The sequence below is a fragment of the Paracoccidioides lutzii genome (assembly GCF_000150705.2).
Source record: "Paracoccidioides lutzii Pb01 unplaced genomic scaffold supercont2.16, whole genome shotgun sequence".
NCBI lineage: Eukaryota > Fungi > Ascomycota > Eurotiomycetes > Onygenales > Ajellomycetaceae > Paracoccidioides > Paracoccidioides lutzii.
This window is the reverse complement of record NW_015440962.1, coordinates 189,097-203,924: the sequence shown is the minus strand read 5'-3', so window position 1 is coordinate 203,924 and position 14,828 is coordinate 189,097. Positions and strand designations below refer to the sequence as shown.

The following is a 14,828-nucleotide window of genomic DNA, read 5'->3' as shown; positions in this document are numbered from 1 at the left end:
CCCCGCTATTTCTCAAAGCGTCTAGTCTGCCGTGGCCCGGAACACCACCACACACGAAAACACCGATGCCCTGGAGGGGGACGATTTCTCCAGCACCAGTGACAAAATAGAAGGGCCCCGTCATCCAGTTGCAGGTATACATGTGGACGGTGTTGTGGAGAGGGAGTGGCTGGATGCGTTGGAGCGGTGGGAGACAGACAGCAAGGGACATCATATTTCATGCAAGGCGGCGTGGCGACTTACCGAAGGTCTTGAGGTTTTCGATTGACATAAACCCGTTCTTTGTCACGACGGACTTGAAAAAAGGGAAGGGGTTATTGGAGGTGAGGTCAAGTGGGATAGGAGAGTGGCGTGTTGTTGTTGTTGTTGTTGTTGTTGTGCAGAGACAAGCAGCGGATATGTGCGTGGTTAGCAACAGCGCGAGAGAGAGTTGGGAGAGAGTTGGGAGAGCGTTGGGAGAGACTGATGAAGTTTGTTGTTGTGGGAGGAAGAAAGAAACAGGGACGCGCAGGATCGAGGATCCATTTAAGCTGCGAGGGGCGCCCGCGGTGACTCAGCGCTGACTCAGCAGGTGGCTGGCTGGGTAACTATAACCAACCAACTGGTTGCCAACTCGGGGCTGAGCAAGTCACTCCCAGGTACCACTGGGTGCAAAAGTCGGGTGCGAGTGACGTCAGAGTGACAGGGATCGGCCAGCCCCTGATTGGTTTCGCCGTATTTCCAAGGGTGCCCCGATGCCGGTTCTACGAGATTCGTTGAGACGGAGAAAACAACACAGCAAGATAACTCAGCATGGGGAGAGACAAGAGAAGGGGCCATTCGTTAGCTCGTTGGCTCGAAGACTCTGACTTCAGCGGAGGGAGCTCTCTCCCCCAGTAGACAATCTACCAGCCGCTAAATCCACGACACCCGTCCAACGAACCGTAATAGTGATACAGTGCTTCATTTATTTGATGTATAAATTCTTTCTCCGTCCAGGTAAAGCATATGCATATGTAGCCCAGCTCTAATAGTACAACCAAAAAAAAAAAAAAAAAAAAAAAAAAAAAAAAAGAGAGAGGAAAAAAAAGGAAAAAAAAAAGAGGAAAAAAAAAGGGAAAAAAAAGGAAAAAAAAAAGAGGAAAAAAAAGGGAAAAAAAAAGAGGGAAAAAAAGGGGAAAAAAAGGGGAAAAAAAGGGGAAAAAAAAAAAAAAAGAAAACCGATCCTATCCCTCCACCGCCTGTCTCCTCAAATCCAAATACTTAGCCGCGTAGTCATTCGCCAACACCCGATCTCCAGACAGATGCATCACCGTCGCCTTCTTCGCCATCATCTCGCATTGGCCCTGCACATCCTCCATGTTCGAAAACTCCCCAAATGCACAGTCGATAAATTCCACCGCCCGCGCCATGTGCTCCTTCTGTCGCACTTTGTCCCGCTGCGCCTGGCCCGCCAGTCCCATGCTGGCATCAGCTAGCAGTGCATACGTACGTGCGGCGAGATAGGAGTCTTCGCATTCGAGAACTTGTGGGACAATGCTATCCAGGATCTCAAGGGCGGCCTCGAATTCCTTGAAGGTCATCAGGATGACGGAGAGCACCCCGATAGACTCCCATAGGCCCGGGAGATATCGGGACTGATAGGCGATATGGGCTGCTCTCATCGCCAACGAGAATCCCCGTTCTGGTTGGTGGGTCTGGTCGAAGATTCTTGCTTTGGCAACCAGGAGTTTGACCTGATTGGCGACATCGAAATTCTCCTGTCGTATGGATTGGGCAATTTCTTCGATTATTTTAAGCGCGGCTGCGTAGTTACCTTTCCGCATCTGGAAATCAACCTCCAGGAAGGACAGCGTCATGGCTAGTTCCAGATCTGGGGGTGCGCACGCATGGAGTTGCGGTATTAGCTCTTCTACTGCCAGCTTATCATCCCTGCCAAAAATATGTCAGTCAAACCATGATATCCAATCCAAGGTCGTCTTTTGCTGAAGGAAGAGAAAAGCTAATAAAATATAAAAAAAAAGAAGGGGGACATACCTATGTAGCTGTCTCTGCAACTTCAAAAGCCCGCAAAAAAACGTCCAATTCTGCTGGTACTTAAGAACATTAAGCGCATCGGAAGGCACCTCATTTAACCGGGCCATCGATTTAAAATAGCTTCCTTTCGCAGCCAACTTCCAATTGGTCGGTCAGCAGTGAACTTCTTTGGCCCATTGCTGGGTTGGAAATTAATATTTACCAGCAAACTACTGCGACAGGTCGCCCTAAAATTATCGTCGAATGGAGCTTGCTTTGCATAACATTCCCGAAAGATCTCGCAATTCGACCAGGCAACATGCGCAACCCCTTTCAGTAAGAAGCCATCAGCAGGCCCCCCCCCCCCCCCCCCCGTCCAGCTCGAGATTAGGGTGAGGTTTGGAAGCGAAATTACCTATTCTGACATATACTGATGCTTGTAACATAAGTTGTGACCCAATTGGCTGGCGCGCTCTCTTATTCACTATGAGAAACGAGGCTTTGACGATGTGCTCAAACGCCGACGCCACGCTCTCGCCCTGTTAGAAAAAATAGCGGTAAGCCAGTCGGAATTTCACACCGTAAAAATAAAATAAATAGTAATCGTACATGCTGTAACTCCAACTTAGCTTCACTGAGCATCGAAGTACTCATCAGACTCCACATCTCTATCTCTTTAGACTTTGCTTGGAGAAATGCCAGCGTTTCCTTCTCACTCCCTAGCATCCTCGTATTCTGCACATCTCTCATTTCATCTGGGAAGGCTTTCCCGAAGTGGTAGACCCAGCTCATGCAGAAATTGAGGCAGCTCATATCATGGGTCTCTCGGGCAATCGAAATGGCCTCTTGCATAGCAGAGACAGCTTCCCCATGGCAGCCAAAGTCGGCTTGGAGGATGGCAAGGTTGAGAAGAGCGTACTGATAAAATGTTCTGTCACGATTTTGCATAGTGTAGTCAAAGTAGTGATGTAGATGGTCGAAAGAGGAGGAATAATCTCCCGCTCTCCAAGAATCGAGGAATCTTGAAGGTCCTGGATCAGAATTGGCGGTACAAGGGCGGTTTCAGGGGCGGAAAGCAATAAAACTACTTACTTTATATAATGTTGCGAGCTTGGTATAGACACGCCGGATGCGATCATCTGTTCTAGACGCGACTTCATCTCTTCTGTAATCCTGCACCCGATGCCTTTGACGAGAAACTAGCGTTAGCAAAGCCTGAGCTCCAATCTCAGCAAAAACCGGCGTAGATAAAATTATCTGGAAGACATACTCTGCATCTCCCCGACCTGGAAATCCAACAACCGCTCAATATCCCTCGTACTCATCCCGACCTCCACATCCTTCCCTTCCTCCAACTCACCGTACACAACCTTGGCCAGCGGACTCGTCAAATCCAAGCCCAGCTCGACCAAATTAATGTCCACCGCCATCTGGCTATCCAACGGATTCCTCTTCACCCACAGCTGGTACGTTGGTAGCCGATATTTGATAAAGCCCCTCCACAGCGCCATGGCATCGTGGAATTGTAGACGGGAGTACTCGAGCTGGGCGCGTCGAACAAAGGCACCCAGCGGCGAGGAGCGGGAGAGCAGCATACGACCTGTCTCGGGCGCAATGCCATTATCTCGATTATAGATCTGCTCTTCGCGCGTCTTCATCAGCATCTCTGATATGCAAATGAAGAAGTCGTCGAGCTCATCGGAGCAGTTAAGATGCCATAACTTCTTCAGCAAGAGATCCCAGACAGTTCTACCGGGAATTGAAGAAGCTAGGTGTAATGTGGCTGCTTCAAAGTCCTGAATGGGTATGGCATGTCTTTTGTCTTGGGAAGTGGTGAGAGCTGAGGGTCTCAGGGGGAGGAGATGGGAGATGAGAAACGAGAGGACGGGGACAATGGCGGAGTTGGGGACTGCGCCTTCTGTGTAGACGGAGACGAGAGCAAGGAGGGCTATTTTGGAGGGGGTGAGATATCGACCCATCTTGACTATTGATTCATTAAGGGAGGGGGGTATTTGTATAGGGGATCCGCCATTACAAGGGGTTGGACATGCCGGCGGAGACTGTAAACGGAACTTTCTGAGAGACAAAAGCAAATCTGGGTAAATATCTTCCGCTTTGTTTATCCGAAGACTGTCTTCACATTCCTACTATCTGGCGTTTAATTGTATCTCATGCCTCAGAAATCGCATCATGATGTCAAGTAGTTGCAGTTGTTGCAGTTTAAGTGGTTGATGCAGTGCAGTATGCGGCAGAATGCCAAACCCTGACTAATCGATCTCCGCCCACCGATCCAATTGCTCCCCGCCGTCACCGCCAAACACCGCCAATGTCTCCTCTACATAAGTGTCTATATCTATCAATTTATTTGTATATATATCCCAATTGCCCTCCACATCCGCTGAATACCCTTATATACCCCCCATCCATAGCCATGTCTGAACCCATAACCACCAGCAATCTGGAGAATATCCTTCCCCTTGTTGCGCGAGGTAAAGTCCGCGATCTATACCAAGTCGACCCGCACACTCTCCTCTTCGTAGCTACAGACCGCATCTCCGCCTACGACGTGATCATGGAAAACGTACATCCCAAACCTCCATTGCCTTGAGAAATGAAAAGAAAAAAAAAAAAAAAAAAAAAAAAAAAAAAAAAAAAAGAGTGTAAAAAATGATACAAATCCCTACTTTAACTAACCCATATACCTCCTCCATTGAAACCAGCCAATTCCCAATAAAGGCGTCCTCCTCACCCTCCTGACAACCCACTGGTTCAAAATCCTCTCCGCCGCCGTCCCAACCTTGCGTACACACTTCCTCACCCTCGACCTGCCCCCTCAGATCCCTGAATCCCTCCGACCAACCCTGCAAACCCGCAGCATGCAGGTACGCAAGCTGAAAGTCTTCCCCATAGAAGCTATAGTGCGCGGCTACATCACCGGCTCAGCCTGGAAGGAATACCAGGCATCCGGTACTGTGCACAGCATAAAGATGCCGGAGGGGCTGAAGGAGAGTCAGCGTTTCCCAGATGGTGCCATATATACACCCAGCACTAAGGCGGAGCAGGGAAAACATGATGAGAATATCCATCCCGATCAGGGTACCACACATATCTCCCTTCCTCCCCTTCCCCCTCCCCTTTTCCTTTCCCTTTTATTTCTCAAACAGCTAACACGAAGCAACCGCAGCCGTAACCATTGTAGGCCCCAAATACGCCCGCATCATCTCCACACTAGCCCTGCAACTCTATGAAACCGCACATGCCCACGCATTCTCACGCGGCCTCATCATCGCGGATACCAAGTTCGAATTCGGCCTCGACACGGAGACGGATGAAGTTGTGCTAGTTGATGAGGTGCTGACGCCGGACTCATCGCGGTTCTGGGCGGCGGAGAATTATCAGGTTGGCAAGTCGCAGGAGAGCTTTGATAAGCAGTTCTTGCGCGATTGGCTGGTCAAGAACGGGCTAAAGGGGAAGGAAGGGGTGAAGATGGACGAAGAGTTGGTAAGGAGGACTGGGGAGAAGTATCGGGAAGCATATGAGAGGATTACGGGGGAGAAGGTGGATTTCTAATACTTCAGGGGTGGAATTGGGGAGCGGGATGGAACGGCATGTAGGCGTTACGGGCGTACTATTGTTCGTTTCAAATGTAATATCTTCATTTGCGTTTAGAAGAGCGGGGAAGTCTGGAGCGTCTAAATAGAGATTCATGTTGCATATTTGCATATTGCATAATTTCAAAGCTTGGTTCATTTCAATAATAAGAACGCCAAAAAATGCTCGTGCTTCAGACGAAGTAACTATATAACTAGATGTATGCACACATAGTATGCCGAATTCATAATAATACACAAATGTGAGACCAATCACCCAACCCCTTCCCAACGCGCCTTAAAACTATTTATCCGTATTGTACAACCCACGGACCCTGGACCAACCCTTAAAACTAAAAGGAATCCTTCTCCCCTCCAGCATCCCCCTCATCTTTCCGCTTCTTCAACCCCTTCAACCTTCTCAACGCCTCCCCCTCCTGCTCCGCCAACGACGGCTTCTCAACCCCAGCAGCCGCCCACTCCTTGCCCGTCATCTGCAATGCATTCAACCCACAAATCCTCCTCTCCTCCTCCATTTCCTCCTCCGACAAACCATTCGTCGCCCACATCCGATGAATGCGCAAATCAAACGGCCCATCAACACGATCCGTCAACCCAATGCCGATAGACTTGATGCGCTGGCGTAGCAAACTCGTCTGCGGCTCGACCGCGAAGCCCAGGTTTGTGCGCACAAAGTCGTTCCAGCGGATTAGGACTGTTTCCCAGCCTGTGGAGTCGGGATTGGTGGTTGGGTCGGTTGTGTGGGCGTATGTATTGGATGGGTAGGATGGGCTTTGGGGGGGGAAGTCGGCTAGGGCGGCAGGGACGACTTCGCCTTGTTCAGTGGAATAGGATGTTATATCTTCGGGCGAGGAGGGGGATGCGGAGGACAAGCGGGGAGTACGGTGGTGGTGGGTAAACAGACGGTGTTGATGGATGTCGGATTCAACAATGGAATCGGTCTGGATGTTCACTTTGTATCTGCGTCCGTCGGACTTGACGCGTAATGCAAGGTAGGTATACGGGTCCACGTCCCAGTACAGGCGGCCGAATAGCCAGAAGCCCCTATCTTGGTTGCGGAAAGCAGCGTAGCCTGTTGTCGCAACGCATATATGTCATTAAACCTAATAACCTCCTGTATGGGGAATTTCTAATAATATTTGAAGACTCCACATACCTGACCTCTGAATCTTCCAATTCTGTGGCAGCTTGGTGGATATGGACCCATGAAAGCGGGCGTGTGCGGGGGTATTCGTGGCGGGGTCAGCGGGGACGTAATCTAAGTTTGCGGTGCTGTAGCCGCCAACAGCACGATCTGCCATGGTCTTGCAGGCTGCGACAGTGTTTTGGTCTGTGAAATCGAGGAGGTAGTAGGGCTTATATGGGACGGAGAGGGTTTCGAGGTTCCATGCTAGATAAGTCGCCCATGTCAGCACTCAATCCATTTGGAGCTGGTTTCCCATTTCATTTTCAATGGCAAGAGGATGACGCGGTATTAATCGGTTCAGAGATATCCCTTAGTTGATCAGTTTTACCTACCCATCTTCGTGAACCGCGCCAGCTCCTCCGCACTCCGCTTGACGAAGCCCGGTCGCTGGGCGAGGCATTTTGCGGTGGGAATCATTTGACCGCCAATTATATAAAAGAGTCAGACGTCAAGATGTACCGAAAACGGAGTCAGAACAAAGACCACTGATCCCCAAGCCTATATGTATCTGTCCCTATGTGGTTATAGTTATATATCAAAACATTGCTGATGCACTCCGCGCTGAATAATTTATTGGAACTTGGAGATGATGACTTCACGGCTCGGTCACGTGTGTTGAGCTCTTCGGCTGTGGCAATAAGGGCATTTCGAAGGGGCCGGCATCGGAAGAGGTGGCAACATTATCGAGCCACTGATGAGAAGCAGAGATATGTCTACATGGCAAGATGTGCAATTCTTTTAACTCTGAAATGAAATGGGAAAGAGGACAAGCATCCAATCTATTGAATCATAAGAACATGTCTCCAAAATTATGACCGGAGACATATCCATGGATAGCTTATATGTTCGAGCCGCACCCGCCGCTTCAAATGGTTCGTATTATAATATAATTCGCATGTTGCGTAGTGTATATGTACATTTGGATGCAACAAAGGTAGAGAGCCAGAAGGAAGGAAAACACCACACCCTAAATTTACAATACAGATGAATGGCTAAAACGGAAAATCATAAACATGGCACATTCGAGCAGCAATCAATCCCTCGTCAACCTCGCCTCAAACAGCCTCAAATTAACCGCAGTGTCGTTAACACCCATAACCGGGGCTGATTCTTCAAGCATCTCCCATGGGCGCAGCGGAAAAGGGCCCACATCCTGTCCCTGCTGCTGGAGCCGCAGATCCCCAACGAAAGAATTAGGATCGTTGCAGGGAATATGCGATGTTGCATTGTAAACGCTGCTAGGGGGGTTTGGGAGAGGTTGAAAGGAAGATATTGATGTTGTTGGTGTCATGTGTGATGGTGCTACTGAAGGTGCATTGTAATTGCTGTTGGGAGGGGTTGGGAGGGTTTGTGAGGATTCTGGTGTTGGTGCTGGTTCTGCTCCCTTTACCGCTGCAGGCGTACTTGTAGAAGGCCCTGCTGGCGCTGCTGTAGCCGTTGCTGCTGCTGGTATGCTGCTTGCGGCTCCTGACGCAGGGGATGATTGTTTTGGTTGCTTAGGAGGAATAAAAGACGCGGCGATGTCAGTGGGGGGGATGGGACCGAAGAGGAAAAGTAGACGCGGTTGGTTCTGGGGGTGGATGTACGGAGGGCAGCGGTCCCGAAAGAAACGAGCGCATTGATGACGTGCTTCGTCGGGGATGGTGTCGACCAGTGCTGCGGCGACGTCTAGAGCTTGGGTTTGAAGGCTATTGGCTGCTTGTGAGGAGATATTAATCAGTGTGGGGCTGAGAGGGACGGAGGGAATGTTCCTGGAGGATATGGTTTGGGATAACGCAATGCAGCTGATGGAGATCAGGAGCCGCGTTTGGTCAACTATGTCGGATTTTGAGAGCGAGCTCGGGTCAAGGTCCGAGCGGTGAATGGCGATGAGACGGAGCATAATGTATAACCAGAAGCGAATTGAAATTTCTTGTGCTGCTTGGGCTTCGCGTAGGTTGTCGATTTGGGCAGTATCCTGGCTAGAGGAAGTGTTTGCGATGCTGTTCTCTAGAGCTGTGATTTTTTGAAGCATAATGTTCATTTTGTCAACAAAAACTGGGCCGAGTGAAAGGTTGCCAGCGTCTAGGATGCTGAACGATAGTTCCTCCACTATGCGGAGATAGACAAGTGGCGACACGTCACTGGTCGCGATAGCGTCGGGCTCAATCGGTGATGAGAGAGCTGGCGGTGGAGCAATTAGAGGTGTGAAGGTAATAGCTAACAGTTGTTGCTCAGCTCGTTGGCGAATCTTTGGGAAATGTCAGCATCATCATCAATAACTTAAGCTAGATGTTATGGTCAAGAAGCTCACCTCCATTGCGGCATCTGGGTGCAACGTGCTCACAACATGAATCCAATCTGACAGGCCTTGCTGTATATCAGATTTCGCGGCTTCAAAAACAAGATCATAAATACGTTTCTTGCTCTCAATGTCACTTTCCACAAATAATAACCGTAGCTTCATGAGACAAAAGGGACGAGAGAAATCGTTGATGGACGCAATAGTCTCTTTCGCGGCATCTAAGACTAATTCAAAGTTAGTATCATAAAACTCGTAAAACTCGCGTCCAGTAACAAGATCAACGCTTACCACTTCCATCCGGAATTGTCAACAACAGGCTTAGTGCTTGACTAGTGAACTTCATGCAGTCAGGAAACTTCTCCAACAAGCGATCAGCCCCATCCATGCCGAGAACATGTGGGTGTCGAACTGCGATTTCGCTCAGAAGGGGTTTAACCGAGTCACCCAATGGATCACCGCCTGCACGTTTCGGAGATTCCGCTGTGGCCTGCGAAACCCCCGCCAATAAATCTTGCAAAAGACTAAGCGCTTGTGAAGGAAACAGTCTCACGTATTCTTGCTGGGCAATTTTGAACCGGTACGCAACCTGACCATGCAAACCTGTTAGCAACTACATGTTCCGGGATGACGATTCAAATGCAGTTAACTCACTAGATCTTGCGCGCCACCGGCGTTGGCCAGCCGCTTATCTAAGAGCTGAATTAGACTCTGTCGGAATTCAGTCAAATCCGGGATCCCTTCTCGCAGGTCGCCAGTGCGCAGCAGGTATTTGATAAGGACATAAAAAGACTGCAATGCAACGCAACCAACACCTATCAGCGGCGGCAGAAGGCTTGACAGATCCGGTCGAGGCGACGATTTTAGCACCGTAATGACCCACCTGATCATCAAGCGGTCAAAAAGCTTCGTATTGAAAGGCCTGAGTCGAACAAAATACCGCGCTGTCTCATGGGTACATTGCTTTCCGTTTACACTGCCATATTCAAGTCTCTTGGACAGAGTGTTGAAGATTCGAGTCATCGTGACTTCATCCATAGTATTTCCCGATGCTAGCAGCTGGTCCAATGCGTGTCTAAACGTGCGACTGGGCGTGGCGGTGTTTATATCGGCGATGTCGTCAGATACCGGAGACGGAGCTTCCATGGAGAGTTGTTTTTCCCGTTCCATCTGATCTCGGCGGAGCATAGCAACGGAAGGCGCCTCGGTTGGAATTCTGACTCCGACCTCTAAAAGAGACGTTATCAAATGGTCAATGCGTGAATCTGCCGTTCTAATTCTGGCATATGAGCTGACCAAGCTCTTGAAGAGGTCGGGTGTAGCACCGATGGCATTAAACGTCTCAAGGTGGTAGTTAAGAGCGTCGACAGCCGATATCAAAACTGTAACATTGTCGGACTCCGAAGCACATTTCAACACATCGGCAAACATGGACATATCATCAAGAGATTCAAGGACATATCGTACTTCAAAGAATTCCTGGTGAGTGAGTGAAACTATTCCGAAATCGTTTGTGAAATCCCAAACAGTCCTGTAACGTTATCAGAAAACACCATCAAAAGAAGAGGAGCCGTCGCCATGGAAAACTCACCTCACACTATCTCTGACGTGAGAGGCTACAACATCTCGAAGCCACTGCCCTATCTCACACTTCACTGTCCATGTTACGGCGGAAAAATCCAAATCGTCCGTCATCTGCACATTCACATCCGTGCGGACCTCAGGAAACATTGTCGGGAGACGGCGTCGAATTGATTGCTTTACAACTTCAATGGTCTCAGACTCCAGATCTACCTGAAATCCTGTCCTTGAAAGCAGGGTATTGCGAAGGTTCCAAACATGGCCGGGAAGACGACATGATGGAAGATTGCTGAGGAGACCAATGTCCCCAGGCATACGCTGGAAATCGAGTCAGTCAACAAGGGTGATGATGATGTTAATGTTGCGATTCAAACACGTACCTCCTTATTTTCAGAAACACTGCTTAGCACACCACGCGCGATGAGCCACTGCAAGTACTTGGACACGGAAAATGTCTGTGAACGGACCAATTCGCAAATGATATGGTATAGATCAACGAGGCGCACGCCAGACTTTTGGTGAGCTTGCGCGAGGAACGTGAAGAGGTACAAGTCAGTATCCATTCCTATCCTCCTCCATCTTCGGAAAAGCCGGACGGCTGTGTACGTTCGGGAGATGCCATAGCGGAACGCAGTCGATGCCCACTCTAAAACCGTGGTGGCCACAGTGCTCGGATCAAGTGATAAGTTCAACAAATCCGTAGCGAGAGTGGGAATATCGCTGGATGAGTCAAGAAGTTCGATTATGTGCTGAAGCGGTGAATTGTCCTTTGGTCCGGGTTCAACTTTAACTCGAGATATCGATGCATTCCGCTCCTGGAGAGCTGCAAAGTCCTTTTTATCCTCTGTGCTGTTCATATCCAGGCATGATGATAATGTCGTTTCGTATTTGGCCCAGCATCGAGGAAGAATAAACGAAGAGGGGCAATGATGAACAATTTTCTTGATAATGCGAGAGAGACGTCGAATGAGAGAATTTAAATGTCCGTTCTTGTTAATAAGGATAGCCTGCAACGTTAAATTAGTACAATATCAAAAAGCAACAAGGCAACAATAACACACTGTACTGAGCTTCTCCAAGAGGCACTCTGCAAGTCGCTTGCCTCTTTTGCGGTACTTGACAACATGATCCCAATAGCTCCCAAGCATAAGGAGCCAGACAGGAAAGCTTGCCAACGAAGCTTTACTTGACGATGTATGGAACCACTCCATAAAATGGTCATGGTCAACAAGATACTCGAGGAAAAGTCGACCAGTAAGTCTCAGGCTATGTTGAGTTAGTTCTCATCCCAACTCCAAAACAAGAAGATATGCCACGGGGAGCAGCTGGGGATGCAATTACGCATAACAAATTCTAATTTTCCAACTGTCATCCACCAAACTACCTAGTACCCCCTCAATAAACTGCTGCACGTTTACCGTCCAGTCTCGCACCCATTTCGCCTCTAGACCACTTGCAACACTTGCAGATGTTCCTTTCCTCCTAAATGCACGTAGTTCGTTGGCACCAACACACTTTGCCACCCAAAGAGCCCGAGAAATATGGACAGATTTCACAAGACAATGTTCGAGGAGCACTTTACCCCTGACCCCATGCGGAATAGTGCGACTTAGTCTGCGTAGCGGTACGGAGTCATTTGCCAGATCTCGCAGCCAAGTCTCACGCTTATTGTCAGTCAATGTGACCCGGGGCGGCGGCCGAAATGTCGACGGGGCAGTGACTCTATTGTGGTTCTGTCGTTGCTCGAGACTCGCAGCAAAAACGGATGACAAGACTTTCAATCCGGAACGGTGTTTGAATTGAGGATACAGAGCCGACCTTGCGCTAACACTTTCATTGGGAGACACCTGGACTCGGTCATAGAAGCCATGCTTAATGGTGTGGTCAGAGAGCACGTCCTCGACCTGTGACCCTGTCCATGGAGAGAAATCCGCAGATTCTATATAAATTATACGTTAGCAATCAAGATTAAGTGGGATTATATACTATATAATATCAAGAAGAAGGAAAAGCACATACTGTTGTCAAGGAACCGAGGCGCCTTGGCGGGGTTGGACATGCGATAAGGCGTTGTCTGCACTTCCAAACACCACGTATCATCCTTCTGTGCATCCGACGCCGTTGGAGTGTGGTATGGAGATCGTTCCTGCGGACTATACTGCCAAGGGCGAATAGGTAACAGGGGTAGACCTGCAGACTGTGACCACTGAGAAGACTCCGATGCGCGCCGGGCTGCAGAGCTCGACATACCGCTCCGAAACGACCAGGGCGGGCGCAGGGACTGCTCATTCGGAGTGTGGTTCATTAAGTCCATGGGATTTATCGACTCTGGAACTTCGCTTGCAGTGGAGGGTGTATTGTGTTGGGGATCTAGCGGCGGCTGCTGGTGAATTGCGAGATATTGATTGTTGTCCCGCGGCACCAGCGGAGTAGAGCTCTCACGAGTATCCAAGCACGGCCTTTTCGCAGGGGGTCCAGATCCATCATCACTCACCCTGTCAGTATCTGACTCTGCAGTAAGGTCGATAACTGAAATCACCTGAACGTCGGGGTCAATTGCACGAGCGGGTGGAGGAGGCGCAGGCGCAGGCGCAGGCGCAGGAGCTAGGGGGACCAACTGGGGAGCGGAGGAGCCGGAGGGTGCCGAAACCCGGCTGGGGGAAACAGGATGACTTGTGGGACGGCGTAACGGCATTATCCGCGGATCATAGCGCTCATCCCGATGTGATGGCGAACGTCGGGCTGTTCAGGCCGTTGTCGCAACCCAGGGCAAAATACGTAGAGGTTGAGATAAAAAGCGGTAGTCTGAGTTCACTAGGCAGGTAAGACAGTAGAATCAGAGAAACTGGAGAGCAAAATGCAAGAACACGAAAAGAGAAACAATCATTAAATCTCCAGGAAGCAGAGAAACGGCCATGAAGGGGGTTGAACTCGGAGCAGTAGTGGTGGCGGTGGTGGTTAAGAGACTCATATATATAAACTCTATATATATATATATATCAGTGATTGTTTGCGGTTGTCGTAGGGTCGACCGGTCGGCTTAAGCTGCGAACTTCGGCAGCTGCGGCGGATTGCGTCGAAGTCAGTCAGGTGAACAGCAAAGAGCCGCAGCCAATAGAGGCGAACAAGTCGCCCGGCTCGCTACAGCAGTACACTGGTTGAAGAGCAACGAACTCGCAAAGTTATATACCAACGAACGCATTCTTTAATCGCCAAACGCAGCCAAATCCATGGATGTCCGGGAAAAGCTAGGTCTCCACGGGTTGTTGTAGAGCCGCGACTCCTCATCGCCCAAGCTAATTACTTTGATAGGCTCGGTTGGCAGCTGGAGAACTGTTCCAACATCCAGAACTACGGATACCTCTCTAGTATGTTCGTTTCCTGGCCTTATCCCAGACACCAACCGAGTAGCTCCTCTATGATTCATGGTTGTCGTCGATCTCCTGCTGAGAATAGATGACTTGCCGGTTGGTTAGTTACGGGCCCCATCCGTTGTTATCAGCTATTCCTCAACGTGATCGTAACTGTCGTAAATCACCTCGCGTAAAACTTCTGCCTCGTCTCACTTCCTCCTCCCACGGCGATTCGAAGAAGATGCCCGTTTGTCATTCGAGAGCTTTATAAATTTCCCCCTCCCCGCTGCGGGATGATTACTCAATTCCTCACTACGAAAAGCTAGTGACGCTCCACCAGGTTCCTCTACGCTTCTTTCCAAGTTCTTATGTTCATCGTTACTGAATGCTTTTGGCCTGATTCCATGTTTACCTTCATTGCTACAGATATCCATCTTTTCCCCTCTCACAGCCAGGCTTCTGAGGTCCTCACGTATGTTTACATGTTTGTATAAACACAACCTTGGTAGCTACGTACATGAATACATTATATGTGTGCGGACATACATCACATCAACTGGAAGATCTGTCACATTGCCTGCGATCGATGTGGAAGATATGGAACAGAAGAAACCTACCTTCTTTCACGGTTAAGATTCTATGTTCAGCGAATAATGGATACATGGCTAAAGTGGACGGAAGGACCGTGTATGGATGTGCCTTGGGCCTCTGAACCCAGGTTCGCATGCGATTTTAAGCAAACAGCAACAAAAACTGGCACATACATACATACATCCGGACATCCATTCAGCCCTGTTGAACCCCATCTCGTCATCTGACCA

The 14,828-nt window shown here is 49.3% G+C and overlaps 6 protein-coding genes across 6 annotated transcripts in view; 1 reads left to right on the top strand and 5 right to left on the bottom strand.

Annotated features, from left to right (window-relative positions):
* The window catches only part of PAAG_12116 (translation initiation factor SUI1), a gene marked incomplete at both ends in the record, with an annotated part of 1,631 nt that extends 812 nt beyond the window's left edge, over window positions 1-819 (bottom strand). The window contains 2 exons of the mRNA XM_015847645.1: window positions 244-530; window positions 599-819. Of these exons, the coding sequence (XP_015702720.1) occupies window positions 244-530; window positions 599-819 (508 nt within the window). The remainder of the gene's footprint in view (window positions 1-243; window positions 531-598) is intronic.
* Window positions 820-1,205: 386 nt separating this feature from the next.
* Window positions 1,206-3,974, bottom strand: PAAG_05881 (anaphase-promoting complex protein; the record flags this gene model as incomplete). Its single annotated transcript, XM_002792047.1, has 7 exons — window positions 1,206-1,911; window positions 2,017-2,153; window positions 2,219-2,325; window positions 2,411-2,534; window positions 2,605-3,016; window positions 3,088-3,181; window positions 3,266-3,974. 7 exons carry the CDS (start codon window positions 3,972-3,974, stop codon window positions 1,206-1,208), a joined length of 2,289 nt encoding a protein of 762 aa, XP_002792093.1.
* Window positions 3,975-4,426: 452 nt separating this feature from the next.
* Window positions 4,427-5,565, top strand: PAAG_05880 (phosphoribosylaminoimidazole-succinocarboxamide synthase; the record flags this gene model as incomplete). The annotated part of the gene is made up of 3 exons (XM_002792046.2): window positions 4,427-4,576; window positions 4,716-5,091; window positions 5,180-5,565. The coding sequence occupies 3 exons, from the start codon at window positions 4,427-4,429 to the stop codon at window positions 5,563-5,565; spliced, it is 912 nt and encodes a 303-aa protein (XP_002792092.1).
* A 373-nt stretch (window positions 5,566-5,938) lies between these two features.
* PAAG_05879 (complex I intermediate-associated protein) lies at window positions 5,939-7,209 on the bottom strand (the record flags this gene model as incomplete). The annotated part of the gene is made up of 3 exons (XM_002792045.2): window positions 5,939-6,678; window positions 6,763-6,996; window positions 7,125-7,209. 3 exons carry the CDS (start codon window positions 7,207-7,209, stop codon window positions 5,939-5,941), a joined length of 1,059 nt encoding a protein of 352 aa, XP_002792091.1.
* Window positions 7,210-7,825: 616 nt separating this feature from the next.
* PAAG_05878 (hypothetical protein) lies at window positions 7,826-13,349 on the bottom strand (the record flags this gene model as incomplete). The annotated part of the gene is made up of 9 exons (XM_015845709.1): window positions 7,826-9,022; window positions 9,086-9,300; window positions 9,365-9,662; window positions 9,728-10,604; window positions 10,665-10,972; window positions 11,035-11,661; window positions 11,716-11,920; window positions 11,996-12,593; window positions 12,674-13,349. 9 exons carry the CDS (start codon window positions 13,347-13,349, stop codon window positions 7,826-7,828), a joined length of 5,001 nt encoding a protein of 1,666 aa, XP_015699935.1.
* Window positions 13,350-13,859: 510 nt separating this feature from the next.
* On the bottom strand, window positions 13,860-14,081 carry PAAG_12115 (hypothetical protein; the record flags this gene model as incomplete). Its single annotated transcript, XM_015847644.1, has 1 exon — window positions 13,860-14,081. The coding sequence occupies one exon, from the start codon at window positions 14,079-14,081 to the stop codon at window positions 13,860-13,862; it is 222 nt and encodes a 73-aa protein (XP_015702719.1).
* Between the last annotated feature and the right edge of the window lie 747 nt (window positions 14,082-14,828).